The sequence below is a fragment of the Oncorhynchus keta genome, chromosome 28 (assembly GCF_023373465.1).
Source record: "Oncorhynchus keta strain PuntledgeMale-10-30-2019 chromosome 28, Oket_V2, whole genome shotgun sequence".
In the NCBI taxonomy this organism is placed as follows: Eukaryota; Metazoa; Chordata; class Actinopteri; order Salmoniformes; family Salmonidae; genus Oncorhynchus; species Oncorhynchus keta.
The window spans coordinates 35,593,788-35,613,803 of record NC_068448.1 but is presented as its reverse complement, the minus strand read 5'-3'; the positions used below and the strand labels follow the sequence as shown (position 1 = coordinate 35,613,803).

At 42.9% G+C, this 20,016-nt stretch overlaps 1 protein-coding gene across 3 annotated transcripts in view; it reads right to left on the bottom strand.

Annotated features, from left to right (window-relative positions):
* Positions 1–20,016, bottom strand: part of rtel1 (regulator of telomere elongation helicase 1) — a 55,178-nt gene that overhangs the window by 10,187 nt on the left and 24,975 nt on the right. For all 3 annotated transcript variants that reach the window (XM_052482890.1, XM_052482889.1, XM_052482891.1), the window contains exons 22-27: positions 19,733–19,879; positions 19,383–19,498; positions 15,886–16,009; positions 7,033–7,213; positions 3,166–3,329; positions 159–254 (exon numbers count right to left, since the gene is read on the bottom strand). In XM_052482890.1, the coding sequence (XP_052338850.1) occupies positions 159–254; positions 3,166–3,329; positions 7,033–7,213; positions 15,886–16,009; positions 19,383–19,498; positions 19,733–19,879 (828 nt within the window). The remainder of the gene's footprint in view (positions 1–158; positions 255–3,165; positions 3,330–7,032; positions 7,214–15,885; positions 16,010–19,382; positions 19,499–19,732; positions 19,880–20,016) is intronic.

Below are 20,016 nucleotides of genomic sequence, written 5' to 3'. Positions count from 1 at the left end.
GGGTATTTCTGAAATAATTGTTAGTGCCGTCCTTCCTCTGTGACCAAGCCGCTATGAGTTGGGGGAAGCGTGAGGATGAGTTACATACAGGCCTCAAACTTAGTGCGCTATAGAGCTTTTAACAGCAGTTGTGTTTAGACATGCAGTATTTCACATACCCGTTCTTGGACCACTTTGATTTTTCGTTTTCCACCACGCAATTCGTCATCCACGCGCTTGTCGTACTGAAGAGACAGCGTGGATATGCGATTAGCCTAAACAGAATGGAACCGTTAGCATCATCAGCAGTTTTATTCAGTACTACATTTATACTAAAACATACACTTTTGCTATGATCACCTACTGTATGGTCCTCCTAAATCTGCTGTAAACAGCCGTTACCTTATACTACCTCAGCTCATAGCGTCCCTGGATAATAAAAACAGAACCTTGCATGAGCTTATTATATTATTTTCTCATCATGGTCTATTGATTGATCCATCGTGACCAAGGAAAAATTATTTACAAATAAATAAAATACTTTAGGACATTGATATTTCAGGAAACTATTGAGTGAAAGAAAAGACGAGATATGTTTTCCCTCCCTCAACTCAAAGACATCATATGGTTACGTTACAATCTCCATACTACACCACTTTGAATACATGCCCAATACTTTGGCTCATTCTAAGTCGCATGCTAAGATATTTGAAGGAACAAAGTCTATAGTGCATGACTGACTAACTTCAAAAGTAGTGTTACCACATCCAATAACTAGCCTAAGCTTGTAGGTATCTATTATTTATTTCCTAACTTACTGAACATGTGTATTGAGACAACCACCGCCTCCACATGGCTTTTGGAAACTGGAACCGGAGAGCATTTTGTTCAAACCATAAACACACATCCTTTGTTCGTTCGCTCAGCATTAAAGTAGGAAATGGCATTTAGAAAAAAAAGAGTAAACAATTGACCATTATAAAAAGGTGCTCAACCACTGTGAATCTGTCATCCGAAGGGTAATATAAGCCCTGTAATTAAATGTGTGACCTTTTAATTGTGCTGATACAAAATGACTGTATGGCTTTACAAAATCTTAGTGAGCGGATTACTGGAAACTGTATGTAGTGTTTAGCAAGAGCCACATACTTGCTAGCGATAAGGGAAACAATAGCATTATGTTTCATTTTCATTGATTACAAGTATAAAATTATATTTGATTTAATCCGTTTGATTTAATAATGTTAAATTGAAATAATCAAATCAAAGAAAAACAGTATAAGTATTTTGTAGACAATTGGATGAGGGGAGTAACAGAAATAGATAGAGCTTATATTACCATTGAAATATTATCTAATAAAGTATTCACAATTCCTGACATTTAATCCTAGTAAAAGTTACCTGTCTTAGGTCAGTTAGGATCACCACTTAATTTTAAGAATGTGAAATGTCAGAATGATAGTAGAGAGAATTATTTATTTCATCACATTCCCAGTAGGTCAGAAGTTTACATACACACAATTAGTATTTGGTAGCATTGCCTTTAAAATTGTTTAACTTGGGTCAAACATTTTGGGTAGCCTTCCACCACCTTCCCACAATAAGTTGGGTGAATTTTGGCCCATTCCTCCTGACAGAGCTGGTGTAACTGAGTCAGGTTTGTAGGCCTCCTTGTTCGCACACACTTTTTCAGTTCTGCCAACAAATGTTCTATAGGATTGAGGTCAGGGCTTTGTGATGGCCACTCCAATACCTTGACTTTGTTGCCCTTAAGCCATTTTGCCACAACTGTGGAAGTATGCTTGGGGTCATTGTCCATTTGGAAGACCCATTTGCGACCAATTTTTAACTTCCTGACTGATGTCTTGAGATGTTGCTTCAATATATCCACATAGATAATTTCCCTTCCTCATGATGCTATTTTGTGAAGTGCACCAGTCCCCCCTGCAGCAAAGCACCCCCACAACATGATGCTGCCACCCCCATGCTTCACGGTTGGGATGCTGTTCTTCGGCTTGCAAGCCTCCCCCTTTTTCCTCCAAACATAATGGTCATTATGGCCAAACAGTTCTATATTTTTGTTTCATCAGAACAGAGGATATTTCTCCAAAAAGTACGATCTTTGTCCCCATGTGCATTTGCACAACGTAGTCTGGCTTTTTTGGAGCAGTGGCTTCTTCCTTGCTGAGCGGCCTTTCACGTTATGTCGATATAGGACTCGTTTTACTGTGGATATAGATACTTTTGTAACCATTTCCTCCAGCATCTTCACAAGGTCCTTTGCTGTAGATGTGGGATTGATTTGCACTTTTCGCACCAGAGAACATTCATCTCTAGGAGACAGAATGAGTCTCCTTCTTGTGCGGTATGACAGCCTCGTGGTCCCATGGTGTTTAAACTTGCCTACTATTGTTTGTACAGATGAACGTGGTACCTTCAGGCGTTTGGAAATTGCTCCCAAGGATGAACCAGACTTGTGGAGGTCTTTTTTTCTGAGGTCTTGGCTAATTTCTTTTGATTTCCCATGATGTCAAGCAAAGAGGCACTGAGTTTGAAGGTAGGCCTTGAAATACATCCACAGGTACACCTCCAATTGACTCAAATTATGTCAATTAGCCTATCAGAAGCTTCTAAATTGAATTTTCCAAGCTGTTTAAAAGGCAGTCAACTTAGTGTATAAACACTTCTGACCCACTGGAATTGTGATACAGTGAATTAAGTGAAATAATCCGTCTGCATACATTTGTTCAAAAAATTACTTGTGTCATGCACAAAGTAGAGGTCCTAACTGACTTTCCAAGACTATAGTTTGTTAACAAAAAAATTCTGGAGTGGTTGAAAAACAAGTTGTAATGACTCCAACCTAAGTGTATGTAAACTTCTGACTTCAACTGTATGCTAGCTCATATTTAGTCAACTAAAACATGTTTTTTTGCTCAATGCTGTGGGTTCCTAGCGTTTACCAATCAGTTTCCTTATTTCATCACTTAAGGACGGTTTCCCTAAGTGAGTCAAGGACTCAGCTTGATCTGGTAAAACGATATTGGCAGTTGCATCAAAGCAGTGCAACATGCATCAGTTTAACCAGACATGTTCAGTAAAACATTCCTTGATATTATTTCGAAGGACCACCATCCTCCAACTCATCTGTTCAGACAGAGGTTTCTGTAGTAAAGCCAAGTGTACCCTCTCCTCGCCCCCTAGGGCCTCGACTTCATCTCCATAGCGGCTGTCGCTGTGCTCCAGGGCGTCTAGCAGGCCGGCCGGCCTCCTCCGGCTCGCCTCCATCTCCGTTTCGTATTCGATGCACAGCCTAGCCATGCCGTTCCCCTCACTGCCGCCATGCTCATCTGAAAACAGAAACAGGAGACAGGTCATGAGACATGTGATAAGAGGTGATGAGACGAGTCACTTCCAGACCCACAAACAAGACCAGACCTGTGGCAAATGGTTCAGGTCTCTCCTGAAAAAGAGATTTTGTATCATCAACAAGACTAACCTGGTTAAATAAAGACTTTCATATATTACAGATGTACTGGGTGGGCAAACTAAATCAAGCGCAATGGAACACATGGTTAGCAGATGTTAATGCGAGTGTAGCGAAATGCTTGTGCTTCTAGTTCCGACCATGCAGAAAATATCTAACAACTTCACAACAACTACCTTATACACACACACACAAGTGTAAAGGAATGAATAAGAATATGTACATAAAAATATATATGGATGAGCGATGGCCAAACGGCATAGCCAAGATGCAGTAGATGGTACAGAGTACAGTATATACATATGAGATGAGTAGTGTAGGGTATGTAAACATTATATAAAGTGGAATAGTTTAAAGTGACTAGTGATACATTTATTACATCCAATTTTTTATTATTAAAGTGGCTAGAGATTAAGTCAGTATGTTGGCAGCAGCCACTCAATGTTAGTGATGGCTGTTTAACAGTCTGATGGCCTTGAGATAGAAGCTGTTTTTCAGTCTCTCGGTCCCAGCTTTGATGCACCTGTACTGACCTCGCCTTCTGGATGACAGCGGGTGGAACAGGCAGTGGCTCGGGTGGTTGTTGTCCTTGATGATCTTTTCGGCCTTCCTGTGACATCGGGTGGTGTCGGTGTCCTGGAGAGCAGGTAGTTTTCCCCCGGTGGGTGATGTGTAGTGCAGACCTCACTACCCTCTGGAGAGCCTTACGGTTGTGGGCTGAGCAGTTGCCGCACCAAGCGGTGATACAGCCCGACAGGATGCTCTCAATTGTGCATCTGTAAAAGTTTGAGTGTTTTTGGTGACAAGACAAATTTCTTCAGCCTTCTGAGGTTGGTTCTTCACCACACTGTCTGTGTGGGTGGACCATTTCAGTTTGTCCGTGATGGGTACGCTGAGGAACTTAAAACTTTCCACCTTCTCCACTACTGTCCCGTCAATGTGGATAGGGGGGCGCTCCCTCTGCTGTTTTCTGAAGTCCACGATCATCTCCTTTGTTTTGTTGACGTTGAGTGTGAGGTTATTTTCCTGACACCACACTCCGAGGGCCCTCACCTCCTCCCTGTAGGCAGTCTCGTCATTGTTGGTAATCAAGCCGACCACTGTAGTGTCATCTGCAAACTTGATAATTAAGTTGGAGGCGTGCATGGCCACGCAGTCATGGGTGAACAGGGAGTACAGGAGAGGACTGAGAATGCAGCCTTGTGGGGCCCCAGTGTTGAGGATCAGATGGGTGGAGATGTTTCCTACCCTCACCACCCGGGGGCGGCCCCGTCAGGAAGTCCAGGACCCAGTTGCACAGGGCGGGGTCGAGACCCAGGGTCTCAAGCTTAATCACAATTTTGGAGGGTACTATGGTGTTAAATGCTGAGCTGTAGTCAATGAACAGCATTCTTACAATGCTATTCCTCTTGTCCAGACGGGTTAGGGCAGTGTGCGGTGTGTGATTGCGTCGTCAGTGGACCTATTGGGGCGGTAAGTAAATTGGAGTGGGTCTAGGGTATCAGGTAGGGTGGAGGTGATATGATCCTTGACTAGTCTCTCAAAGCACTTCATGATGATGGAGGTGAGTGCTATGGGGCGATAGTCATTTAGCTCAGTTACCTTAGCTTTCTAAGTTGGCTGCGGTGAAGGAGAGTCGGCAGGTTTCTGGTAGCGGGCCGTGTCGTTGGCACTGTATTGTCCTCAAAGCAAGCAAAGAAGTTGTTTAGTTTGTCTGGGAGCAGGACATCGTGGTCCGCGATGGGGCTGGTTTTCTGTTTGTAGTCCGTGATTGACTGTAGACCCTGCCACATAGCTCTCGTGCTGTTGAATTTCAACTCTCCTTTTCTCTATACTCTAGACGCTTAGCTTGTTTGATTGCCTTGCGGAGGGAATAGCTACACTGTTTGTATTCGGTCGACTTGCCTTGATTAAAAGCAGTGGTTCGCGCTTTCAGTTTTGCACGAATGCTGCCATCAATCCACGGTTTCTGGTTGGGGAAGGTTTTAATAGTTGCTGTGTGTACAACATCACCAATGCACTTGCTAATAAACTCGCTCACCGAATCAGAGTATTCTGATCCATCAATCAATTCATCAAGTCCACGTGATCAAAGCAATCTTGAAGGGTGGAATCAGATTGGTCGGACCAGCATTGAACAGACCTGAGCACGGGCGTTTCCTGTTTTAGTTTCTGTCTATAGGCTAGGAGCAACAAAATTGAGTAGTGGTCCGATTTTCCAAAAGGAGGGCGGAGCAGGGCTTTGTATGCATCGCGGAAGTTTGAGTCCAGGATTTTTTCCACCCGGGTAGCACATTCGATATGCTGATAAAATGTAGAGTTTTGTTTTCAGATTAGCCTTGTTAAAATCCCCAGCGACAATGAATGCAGCCTCAGGATATGTGGTTTCCAGTTTACATAGAGTCCAATGAAGTTCATTCAGGGCCATTGATGTGTCTGCTTGGGGGATATATACGGATTTTATTATAATCGAAGAGAATTCTCTTGGAAGATATTGCGGTCGACATTTGATTGTAAGGAATTCTAGGTCAGGTGAGCAAAAGGACTTGAGTTCCTGTATGTTGTTATCATCACAACACGTCTCGTTAATCATAAGGCATACCCCCGCCCTTCTTCTTACCAGAGAGATGTTTGTTTCTGTTGGTGCGATGCGTGAAGAAACCAGGTGGCTGTACCGAGTGAGCCACATTTCCGTGAAACAAAGAACGTTACAATCTCTGATGTCTCTCTGGAAGGCAACCCTTGCTCGGATTTCTTCTACCTTGTTGTCAAGAGACTGGACGTTGGCGAGTAGTAAACTCGGAAGCAGTGCGCGTTGTGTCCGTCTACGGAGCCTGACCAGAAGACCGCTTCTTCTGCCCCTCCTGCCGCGCCGTAATTTTGGGTTGCCGGCTGGGATCCGATCCATTTTCCTGGGTGGTGGCCCAAACAGAGGATCTGCTTCGGGAAAGTCGTATTCCTAGTCGTAATGTTGGTAAGTTGACGTTGCTTTTATATCCAATAGATCCTCCCGGCTGTATGTAATACAACTTTAGATTTCCTGAGGTAACAATGTAAGAAATAATACATATAAAAAAAAAATACTGCATAGTTTCCTGAGAACGCGAAGCGAGGCGGCCATCTCTGTCGGCGCCGGATGTTATATATAGACCTTACCGTGAAATGCTTACTTACAAGCTATTAACCAACAATGCAGTTCAAGAAATAGTTAAGAAAATATTTACTAATTAAACTAAAGAAAAAAAATCAAACACAAAATAATAACAAGGCTATATGAAGGGGGTACCAGTACCAAGTCAACATGCAGGGGTACAGGTTAGTTGTGGTCATTTCTACATGTAGGTAGGGCTAAAGTGACTACATGGACAAATTACCACGACTAACCTGTACCCCAGCCGCAGGAAGCGTTAAGTACACCTCAAATAGTACTTAATAGGTATTTAACGCAGATCTGCACAAGACAGAGAACTGATGAGAAGCAAAAGCCTAAGGAGACATTGTTAAGCAATTAAAACGTTCACTTAAACCATGCTTGGTGCCACTGCATGTGCGGTGTAGATACTCACTCAGCCGTCGCCTCTTCAGACTGGGCACGTGGGAGTCCAGTACTTTGGCCTTCTGGGCGAAACCTCCCTTGGTGGAGCTCTCGGAGGAGTGGCAGGGTCCGGCGCTGACACAATGGGCATCTGCAGAGTGTACCGCCCCACCACAACTCCCCTTTGCAGGCTTCTTCTCTGGAGGAGGCCTCTGGGACATTGGAACAGTCAAAGAGTTCAGAGGTCAAGATTAAGGTCAGAATTCTCACATCTGCAGTGAAACAACAAAACCAAATGGAGGAAAATAACAGTTTCATTCCCAGTTGTGCAACTCTGAATCACCCATTGACACTACCCACAGTGTAATCGAGGGAGATTGACTCCCTGTTCTGAGGAAAGGCTACATGTAGGCTTCAGTTCTGACGAAAAATCTTGGTTATAGTTCTGAGGAAAGATGTACATTTCCGGCCAAATGTATTGGCACCCTTGCACATTTTTAAAATAACACACACACACACACACACACACACACACACACACACACACACACACACACACACACACACACACACACACAAACACACGCACACAGAGTTATGTGGATTCTCAACATTGCAGAAAAATTAAGTTTACAATTTTAATTTAGAAAACAAGATTCAAGAAACATGGGGGAGGTTTGATAATGCTGTGGGGTTGCTTTGCCGCCAGCACCGGAGGCCTTTAACATGTGCAAGGCATCATGAAATCAGCAGATTATCAAGGTGTGTGAGTCCACTATTCAACCCAGTCTCCAAAAACGGGGCATCCCTTGAAGGTGGTGGGTCTTGCAGCAGGACAACGACCGCAAACATCAAAAAGCACACAGGAATGGTTCAAGAATAAACACTGAGAGGCCTCCCGGGTGGCGCAGTGGTTAAGGGCGCTGTCCAGAGACTCTGGGTTCGTGCCCAGGCTCTGTCGTAACCGGCCGCGACCTTGAGGTCCGTGGGGTTACGCACAATTGGCCTAGCGTCGTCCGGGTTAGGCCGGGAGGGATATCCTTGTCTCATCGTGCACCAGCGACTCCTGTGGAGGGCCGGGCACAGTGCACGGTGTTTCCTCCGACATATTGGTGTGGGCGGCTGGCTTCCGGGTTGGATGCGCGCTGTGTTAAGAAGCAGTGCGGCTTAGTTGGGTTGTGTATCGGAGGACGCATGACTTTCAACCTTCGTCCCCCCTGAGCCCGTTACAGGAGTTGTAGCGATGAGACAAGATAGTAGCTGGACTGTTCTGGAGTGGCCAGCATTTATTCCAGATCTGAATCCCATGTTGAGCTCTGAAAACAGAAGTTTGTCGAATGCACCCCTCAAAAATAGCAGAATTGGAGCAGTTTGCAGCTGAAGAGTGGGCAAAACCACCATTAGAAGGTGCAGCAAGCTGATGGCTACGAAAAGCATGTCAGGTATCTTGGCCAAAGGCCGTGCAAACCACAAGTATAAGCTCTTCTGTGCTAATCATTTTGTCCATGCCATTTGTTTTTATTTTCAGAATTTTGACCAAAAACTAAAATGGTTCAAATTGTGTGTTTGCGACCAAAAGAAATGTTTCAATTTCAACAATGTTTTAGAAGAAATAAGTGCCAAAACATTCAGCCAGGGGTTCCCAAACCGGTTTGTGTCTGGGACCCCTGTTGAGATGGCAAATTAATCAGGAACCCCCCCCATAATATCAGAACACAACTCCTACTTTACAGTGCAATTTTTATTTGCATACAAGTATCTGCAGTTTAATGTTGCCCATGCTACGTCAATGGGGTGCGCAGCACATTCTGGATGATTCTGGGATAAGGAGCACTCTCCCTCAAAGAGTCTATTGGGCACTAGCTCAAAAACGTAACATTAGCACAAATTTCATCAACAAGAAGTACAATATTACAAATCTTTAAAACAAATTAACTTGTAATATGTTAATGTTATAGCTTTGGAATCATGACAATACGTACTTAAAAGGGAAATAGGCACGTTTCTCGAAATATACACGGACTTAAAGGGATTGTGTGACGATTAGCTTAGCAACCACATGACGCAGTATGACAACGTGAGCGCAATTGTTCGACAGTCTGCTGGGTGGGACGTTATGCAGTGCATTTGGAAAGTATTCAGACCACTTGACTTATTCCAAATTTTGTTACAACCTTATCCTAAAATGAATTAAATGGTTTATTTCTGGGGAAGGGTACAACACATTTCTGCAGCATTGAAAGTCCAAGAACACAGTGGCCTCCATCATTCTTAAATGGAAGAAGTTTGGAACCACCAAGACTCTTCCTAGAGCTGGCCACCCGGCCAAATGGGGCAATCGGGGGAGAAGGGCCTTGGTCAGGGAGGAGACCAAGAACCCAATGACCACTCTGACAGACCTCTGTGGAGAACGGGAGAACCTTTCAGAAGGACAACCATCTCCGCAGCACTCCGTCAATCATGCCAAGGCTCGAGGCTATAATCTTTGCCAAAGGTACTTCAACAAAGCACTGAGTAAAGAGTCTGAATACTTATGTAAATGTGATATTTCAGGTTTTTATTTTTAATAAATGTGCAAAATTCCATTATGGGATAGTGTGCGCAGATTAATGAGGGGGGAAAAACAATTTAACCCATTTTAGAATAAGGCTGTAGTGACAAAATGTGGAGAAAGTCAAGGGGTCTAAATACTTTCCAAATACACTGTACGTTCCTCCATTCATTGGATTCATATCTCATTTCTATAATATATCTGGCAACGGCACCATGCAATGCACCCTGGACTAAAGAATGTGCTAGACCCTCCGTTAAATTACACATTTCTTAAGGAAGGAATATCGCAAAAAAAGAGAAGACATCCTCCTGAGTTGTCAGCCAGTACTGAAATCTAACATGTATGATAGAGGTTTTCGCGATCTATAAGTCGTATTCCTATTCATTTCCAGTGTAATGAGAGCAACTATCACAGTGCTGCTGCTTGAACGCCAATAACTCAGATACAAATGAAAACATGAAATGGTTCCCCCCGGATCATCGCAGCTAGGAAGCCGCTATCAGAGTGGCCACTCCTGGCTAACGTCTCTGTCCAGAAGCAAGAATCAATTGGCCTGGAGCTAACCTTGCTATGCTCATCTGCTAGGCCCATCAGCCACTCCTTGGGCTTCAATACCTATTTTGCCAACTGGCCTGGACCACCACCTACCCATCACGACTGGACTACTGACGTGATTCGCCAGAGGGGGTCTCTCAACTGGCTCCTCCGTTGCGACGTCCCGCCTATCCGTAAGCCTGCTAGCTGTCTAGAGCACATTGGACTGTTAGCTTAAGAGGCCCATTGGACCTGGTTTGCCACAAGGAGCCCTGCTAATCCGTCTGCCAACGTAACAGCACGAGGGGGCCACAACAGACTTTCTTCTGTCGCAACGTCCCTAAAAGGCCCTTCTGCTAGCTTGCTAGCCCCGGCCCGCTAGCTGCCAGAAGCCACACACTGGACTCCTATGATCACTCTGCTACGCATGCCACTCCCTAACGTCAATATGCCTTGTCCATTGCTGTTTTGGTTAGTAAATATTGCCTTATTTCACTGTAGAGCCTCTAGCTCTGCTCAATACGCCTTAGTTAACACTTTAGTTCCACCTCCCACACTTGCAGTGACATCACCTGGTTTAAATTATATTCCTAGAGACTCTCTTTCATCGTCACTCTATGCACAGGTTTAGCCTCACTGTATTCACATCCTACCATAGCCTTGACTGTATATTATGCCTTGAATCCGTTCCACTGTGCCCAGAAATCTCCTACTCCTTTAACTCTGTTCTGAACGTACTAGAGGTTCACTTCTTTTAGTGTTTAGCCGTACCCCGATCCTACTCCTCTGGTGATGTGGAGGTTAATCCAGGCCCTGCAGTGCCTAGTTCCACTCCCATTCCCCAGGCACTCTCATTTGTTGAGTTCTGAAACTGTAAAAGCCTTGGTTTCATGCATGTTAACATTAGAGGCCTCCTCTAATGTTTGTTTTATTCACTGCCCTAGAACACTCTGCCAACCCGGATGTTCTAGCCATGTCTGAATCCTGGCTTAGGAAGACCACCAAAAACTCTAAAATGTCCATCCCTAACTATAACATTTTCGAACAAGATAGAACTGCCAAAAGGGGCGGAGTTGCAATCTACTGCAGGGATAACCTGCAGAGTTCTGTCTTACTATCCAAGTCTGTGCCCAAACAATTTGAGCTTCTTCTTTTAAAAATCCACCTCTCCAGAAACAAGTCTCTTACCATTGCCGCTTGCTATAGAACATCATCTGCCCCTAGATGTGCCCTGGACACCATATACGAATTGATTGCCCACCATCCATCTTCAGAGCTCATGCTGCTAGGTGACCAAAACTGGGACATGCTTAACACCCCGGCCAGCCTACAATCTAAACTTGATGCTCTCAACCTCTCACAAATTACAAATGAACTCACCAGGTACAACCCCAAATCCGTAAACACAGGCACCATCATAGATATCATCTTAACCAACCTGCCCTCTAAATACACCTCTGCTGTCTTCAACCAGGATCTCAGCGATCACTGCCTCATTGCCTGGGTCTGCCTTCAAGCGACCACCCCTCATCACTGTCAAACACTCCCTAAAACCCTTCAGCGAGCAGGCCTTTCTAATCGACCTGGCCCGGATATCCTGGAAGGACATTGACCTCATTCCGTCAGTAGAGGACGCCTGGTTGTTCTTTAAAAGTGCTTTCCTCACCATCTTAAATAAGCATGCCCCATTCAAAAAAATGTAGAACCAGGAACAAATATAGCCCTTGGATCACTCCAGACCTGACTGCCCTTAACCAACACAAAAACATCCTGTGGCGTTCTGCATTAGCATCGAATAGCCCCCGCGATATGCACATTTTCAGGGAAGTTAGGACCAATATACACAGGCAGTCAGGAAAGAAAAGCTAGCTTTTTCAAAGCAGAAATTTGCATCCTGTTACACTAACTCCAAAAAGTTCTGGGACACAGTAAAGTCCATGGCTTTAAACTAGGAAACTGTCACCACCGATAAATCTGCGATAATTGAGCATTTCAATTAAGCATTTTCCTACGGCTGGCCGTGCTTTATACCTGGCTACCCCGACCCCGGTCAACAGCCCTGCACCCCTCACTGCAACTTGCCCAAGCCTCCCCCATTTCTCCTTCACCCAAATCCAGATAGCTGATGTTCTGAAAGAGCTGCAAAATCTGGACCCCTACAAATCAGCAGGGCTAAACAATCTGGACTCTCTCTTCCTAAACCTATATGCAGAAATTGTTGCAACCTCCATTACTAGCTTGTTCAACCGCTCTTTCGTATCATCAGATCCCCAAAGATTGGAAAGCTGGCGTGGTCATCCCCCTCTTCAAAAGGGGGAGACACTCTAGACCCAAACTGCTACAGACCTATTCTCTATCTTACCCTGCCTTTCTAAAGGTCTTCGAAAGCCAAGCTAAACAGATCACCGACCATTTAGAATCCCACCGTACCTTCTCCACTATGCAATCTGGTTTCCAAGCTGGTCACGGGTGCACCCCTCAGCCATGCTCAAGGTCCTAAACGATATCATAACCGCCATCGAATAGAGACAATACTGTGCAGCTGTATTCATCGACCTGGCCAAGGCTTTCGACTCGGTCAATCACCATATTTTTATCGACAGACTCAACAGCATTGGTTTCTCAAATTAATGCCTCACCTGGTTCATCAACTACTTCTCTGACAGAGTTCAGTGTGTCAAATCCTGTTGTCTGGACCTCTGGCAGTCTCTATTGGGGTGCCAACAAGGTTCAATCCTCAGGTCGACTCCTTCTCTGTATACATCAATGATGTTGCTCTCGCTGCTGGTGATTCTCTGATCCACCTCTACGCAGACGACACCATTCTGTATACTTCTGGCCCTTCTTTGGACACTTAACTAAACTCCAGACGAGCTTCAATGCCATACAACTCTCCTTCCGTGGCCTCCAACTGCTCTTAAATGCAAGCAAAACTAAATGCATGCTCTTCAACCGACCGCTGCCCACACCTACCCAACCGTCCAGCATCACTACTCTGGACGGTTGGGACTTAGAATATGTGGACAACTAAAAATACCTAGGTGTCTGGTTACACTGTAAACTCTCCTTCCAGACTCACACTAACCTGTCTAGGACTGGGAACCCCGTTCCGCTAGCGGAACCCCTCGCCAACAGCCAATGAAATTGCAGGGCGCCAAATACAAATCAACAGAAATGTCATAAAATCTAATTTCTCAAACAAACAAGTATTTTACATCATCTTAAAGATAAAATTCTCGTTAATCCAGCCAGTGTCTGATTTGAAAAATGCTTTACAGTGAAAGCTCCAAACAATTATGTTAAGCCACAGAAAAACCCAGCCTTTTTTCCAGCCAAAGAGAGGAGTCACAAAAAGCACAAAGAGATCAAATTAATCACTAATCTTTGATGATCTTCATCAGATGACACTCATAGGACGTCATGTTACACAATACATGTATGTTTTGTTCGATAAAGTGAATATTTATTTCAAAAAATCTCATTTTACATTGGCGCGTTAAGTTCAGTAGTTCTAAAAACATGCGGTGATAGTGCAGAGAGCCACAAGAATTCCCAGAAATATTCATTATAAATGTTGATGAAAATTCAAGTGTTATGCATAGAACTTTAGATACACTTCTCCTTAACCTCTTGCTCCTACCTGACACACAGGCGTCCCATCTAGACATCTGGAAATGCAAATGCGCTACGCTAAATGCTAATAGCACTCGTTAAAACTCAAACGTTCATTAAAATACACATGCAGGGTATTGAATTAAAGCTATACTCGTTGTGAATCCAGGCAACAAGTCAGATTTTTAAAATGCTTTTCGGCGAAAGCATGAGAAGTTATCTGATAGCATGTAACACCCCAAAAGACCCGCAGGGGACTTAAAAACAAAATAATTAGCATAGTCGGCGCTACACAAAACGCACAAATAAAATATAAAACATTCATTACCTTTGACCTTCGTTGGCACTCCTAGATGTCCCATAAACATCACTATTGGGTCTTTTTTTTGATTAAATCGGTCCATATATAGCCTAGATATCGATCTATGAAGACTGTGTGATCAACGAAAAAAAATTGCGTCTTATAACGTAACGTCATTTTTTTTTATTAAAAAAGTTGACGATAAACTTTCACAAAACACTTCTGTAATGCAACTCTAGGTATTAGTAAACGTTAATAAGCGATCAAATTGATCACGAGGCGATGTATATTCTATAATGTCCGGGTAAATCTCAACCAAAATATTCGGTCGGAGACCGGAAGAACTGCGCTGCCTTGTGTCTGTTTGACCAAGAAACAAATAGTAGGCAAGACTGTTGACATCGTGTGGAAGCTGTAGGTATTACAACCTCGGCCCCATTTAATGTGGTTCACCTTTATCAATCGGTTGAAGTGGCGCATGGATATATTTTTCAATTTTCAGTGATCAGATTTTCCTGCACTTTTCGATGAAACGCACGTTCTGTTATAGTCACAGCCGTGATTTAACCAGTTTTATAAACGTCAGTGTTTTCTATCCACACATACTAATCATATGCATATATTATATTCCTGGCATGAGTTGCAGGGTGCTGAAATGTTGCGCAATTTTTAACAGAATGTTCGAAAAAGTAGGGGGTAGGAGTAACAGGTTAATGTTAATGAAACCGCTGTGTCAGATTTCAAAAAAACTTTACGGAAAAAGCATAATCTGAGTACCGCACTCAGAGCTCAAACCAGCCAAAATAAATATCTGCCATGTTGCGCAGTCAACATTAGTCAAAAATAGCATTGCAAATATTCACTTACCTTTGAAGATCTTCATCAGAATGCACTCCCAGGAATCGCAGTTCCACAATAAATGTTTGTTTTGTCAATCATTTATGTCCAAATAGCTTTTGTTAGGGCGTTTGGTCCAGTCGGACGAAAAGTTCAAAAAGTTATATTACAGGTCGAAGAAACTTGTCAAACTAAGTATAGAATCAATCTTTAGGATGTTTATCATAAATGTTGAATAATGTTCCAACCGGACAATTCCATTGTCTGTAGAAAAGCAATGGAACGAGAGCTACTTCATGTGAAATGCGCGTGACTGAGAACGAGGCTGCTGCCAGACCCCTTAGTCAAACAGCTCTCATCCGGCCCCCCTTCACTGTAGAAGCCTGAAACAACGTTCTAAAGACGGTTGACATCTAGTGGAACCCTTAGGAAGTGCATAATAACCCATATCCCACTGTGTATTCGATAGGGGCTGAGATCAAAAACTACTAAATAGCCCATCCAACTACCTCATCACCATATTGCTATTTATTTTGCTCCTTTGCACCCCAGTACCACCACTTGCACACACACACACATCTTTTGCACATCTATCACCCCAGTGTTTAATTTGCCATACTGTAATAATTTCGCCACTATGGCCTATTTATTGCCTCACCCCCCTTATCCTACCTCATTTGCACACACTGTATATAGACTTTCTCTATTGTATTATTGACTGTGTTTGTTTATTCTATGTGTAACTCTGTGTTGTTGTTTGTGTCACACTGCTTTGCTTTATCTTGGCCAGGTCGCAGTTGTAAATGAGAACTTGTTCTCAACTAGCCTACCTGATTAAATAAAAGGTGAAATACATGTTGTTTTTTAAATGACCCAGGGCATTGATATAACATTACTCAGATGCACAAAAACAAAACCATTCAAAATGGGTGAACCTTTCCTTTAAGGGTTATTATTACAGTACATTCCAAATGTATAATTTAATGCTTCTCTCTCAAGCAATCAGAAAGTCACTCAAGATGTACTCTTCTGCTTGACCCACTTACATGTTTCTGTGCAACTCTGAAGAACTGCGCCACGTCACGGACCACATTTCCAAAGTTGTCGTAAGTGCGCACGTAGGGCCTTATCCATGAGGGTAGCTGGGCACGTGCGTCTGTGCTTTTGAACCTGGAGGAAATAGCCAACGGACACTATAGAGTTGCATGATAGGAAAAACTCTGGTAACACTAACGTTCAGTAAGAAATAATTTAAGGCATTTACAAACATAATATGAATAAATAATATGAATTATTTATGAATAAAAGTTGTGAATAACTAGCTTGTAAACTAACATTTACAAATGGGAGAAATGGTGAGCAAACTTTAAATGCCTTATAATTGGTTTATTACTGACTGTTATTAGAAAGTGTTACCAAAACTGTTCAAGAGTCGGTCTGACGATACTGACCCTTTGGGAAGAATTAAACTTGGTTAAGCTTCGCTAGTGTCCGTGAGTTACTTACTCAAAATTGGAACCTAACACTACCTTACCCATACATAGGTGAGATAGCTGGTTTTCAACTTCCACATAATAGCTATGCCAATTTGTTTACATACTCATCTCATATGTATATACTGTACTCGATACCATCTATTGCATCTTGCCTATGCCGCTCTGTACCATCACTCATTCATATATCTTTATGTACATATTCTTTATCCCCTTACACTTGTGTGTATAAGACAGTAGTTTTGGAATTGTTAGATTATTTGTTGGTTATTACTGCACAAGCATTTCGCTACACTCGCATTAACATCTGCTAACCATGTGTATATGACAAATAAAATTGGATAATTGGATAATATTTTATATTGATGGTGTAAAGTGATGACTTGCACATACTGTACAGTACCAGTCAAAAGTTGACACACCTACTCATTCAAGGGTTTCATTTAGTTATTACTATTTTCTACATTGTAGAATAATAGGGAAGACATCAAAACTATGAAATAACATATGGAATCATGTAGTAACTGAAAAAGTTTTAAACAAATCAAAATATGTTATATTTGAGATTCTTTGAAGTAGCACCCTTTGCCTAGACAGCTTTGCACACTCCTGGCATTCTCTCAATCAGCTTCACCTGGAATGCTTTTGCAACGGTCTTGAAGGAGTTGCCACAGATGCTGAGCACTTGTTGGCTGCTTTTCCTTCACTCTTCATCTCAATTGGGTTGAGGTCAGGTGATTGTGGAGGCCAGGCCATCTGATGGAGCACTCCATCACTCTACTTGTTGGTCACATAGCCCTTACACAGCCTGGTGGTGTGTTGGGTCATTGTTCTGTTGAAAAACAAATGATAGTCCCACTAAGCCTAAACCAGATATGATGGCGAATCGCTGCAGGATGCTGTGGTAGCAATGCTGGTTAAGCGTGCCTTGAATTCAAAATAAATCACTGACAGTGTCAACAGCAAAGCACCATTACACCACCACATTACACCATGCTTCACGGATTGAACCACAAATGCGGAGATCATCCGTTCACCTAAGCTTCGTCTCACAAAGATTGACTGACCATGTGTTAAAGTAATGATGGACTGTTGTTTCTCTTTGAGTATATGAGCTGTTCTTGCCATAATATGGACTTTTACCAAATAGGGCCATCTTCTGTATACCAACCCTACCTTGTCACAACACAACTGATTGACTCAAACGCATTAAGAAGGAAAGAAATTCCACAAATGAACTTTTAGCAAGGCACACCTGTTAATTGAAATGCATTCCAGTTGTGCAAAGCTGTCATCAATGAAAATGGTGCTACTTCAAAGAATCTCAAATAAACAAATACATTTTATAACACTTTTTTGGTTACTACATGATTCCATTTGTTATTTCATAGTTTTTAATATCTTCACTATTATTCTGAAGTGTAGAAAACAGTAAAAAGGGGAAACCCTGGAATGAGTTGGTGTGTCCAAACGTTTGACTGGTACTGTAGGAGTTATCAGGCAAAGGATGATGACTTGAATCCTATAGGACAATCTAGTTGATGTCCCGGTCATGTGATGTTTACAATGGCAACCACTATTTCTAGAGCCACGTCATGTTCCGTCACCACCACTGCCTGAAGAATATAGACTGATCTTGAATATACAGTTGATGTCAGAAGTTAACATACACTTGGGTTGGAGTCATTAACACTTGTTTTTCAACCACTCCATAAATTTGTTGTTAACAAACTATAGTTTTGGCAAGTCTGTTTAGGACATCTACTTTGTGCATGACGCAAGTAATTTTTCCAACACTTGTTTACAGAACGATTATTTCACTTATAATTCACTGTATCACAATTCCAGGGGGTCAGAAGTTTACATACACTAAGTTCACTAAGTTGACTGTGTCTTTAAACCGCTTGGAAAATTTCAGAAAATGATTTCATGGCTTTACAAGCTTCTGATAGGCTAAATGACATAATTTGAGTGAATTGGAGGTGTACCCGTGGATGTATTTCAAGGCCTACCTTCAAACTCAGTGCCTCTTTGCTTGACATCATGTGAAAATCAAAAGAAATCAACCAAAACCTCAGAAAACAAATTGGAGACCTTCACAAGTCTGGTTCATCCTTGGGAGCGATTTCCAAATGCCTGAAGGTAATTTGATCTGTACAAACAATAGTACGCAAGTATAAACACCATGGGACCACACAGCAGCGCTCAGGAAGGAGACGCGTTCTGTCTCCTAGAGATTAACGTACTTTGGTGCGAAAAGTTCAAATCAATCCGAGAACAGCAGCAAAGGACCACCAGACTTGTGGAGGTCTACAATTTGAAGATGCTGGAGGGAACGGGTACAAAAGTATCTATATCCACAGCAAAATTAGTTCTATATCAACATAACCTGAAATGCAACCCAAGCACTTCCCAAGCAAGGAAGAAGCCACTGCTCCAAAACCGGCAAAAAAAAAAAACACAGACTACGTTTTCAAACTGCACATGGGGACAACGATCGTACTTCTTGGAGAAATGTCCTCTGGTCTGATGAAACAAAAATAGAACTGTTTGGCCATAATGACCATCGTTATGTTTGGAGGAAAAAGGGGGAGGCTTGCAAGCCGAGGAACACCATCCCAACCGTGAAGCACAGGGGTGGCAGCTTCAAAATTTGGATGGATTCATGAGGCAGGAAAATGATGTGGATATATGGAAGCAACATCTCAAGACATCAGTCAGGAAGTTGAAGCTTGGTTGCAAATGGGTCTTCCAAATGGACAATGATCCCAAGCATACTTCCAAAGTTGTGGCAAAATGGCTTACGAACAACAAAGTCAAGTTATTGGAGTGGCCATCACAAAGCCCTGACCTCAATCCTATAGAAAATGTTTGGGCAGAACTGAAAAAGCATGTGCAAAATTTGAGTGGTTTATTGAGTGGTTGAAAAACAAGTTTTAAATGACTCCAACCTAAGTGTATGTAAACTTCCGACTGTACCCGATGATCACCTGAAATGACCAGCATGCACCCCTGATGATCACCTGAAATGACCAGCATACAATACTGACCTGTGGTCGCACAAGAAGATAGCCCCGTAGTCATCACGGTGGCGAATGACTCTTCCAATAGCTTGGTTCACTGCCCTGGACGCCTGCTGTCTATACCAGTTCTGCCCCGACAGGTACTACCCACACACACAGAAAGGCAGAGAAACACAAATATTAACTAGATGTCCTTAGTGCATGAACATCTTTGCCAAAAACATGTTTTAAAGTATGTTTGGTTTTGCTTTTAGTGAAAAAAGTTGTGAATTGACAATTTACATGAACTTCACTTCTGTAAGGGTAGCTATTAGTGAAGTCCTAATAAATCCTGTAATATATCAGTCAGAGGACCAGCGAAGGGGCTTCCTCCATACCTGCACCCCGGGGGTCTTCTTCCTGCACATCTCGTCCAGGTACTGCATCTTCAGAATGACCCGGGGGTCCATGCGGGGCGGGAACGGGAGGCCAGTGATTATGACCCCTCGGCCATACGTGTCAGCAAAATCCAGGCCCTCGCTGGCCTGGCAGAGGTACAAATGAACCAATCAAGGCACACAGAAAATACCATGTATGGGCTTAAGATCAATTCAGAGTGATGTCTCCATGCGTTGTCAAAATTGTAGAGAACTTAACCTAACACTTAGCGACCTCGTTAAGA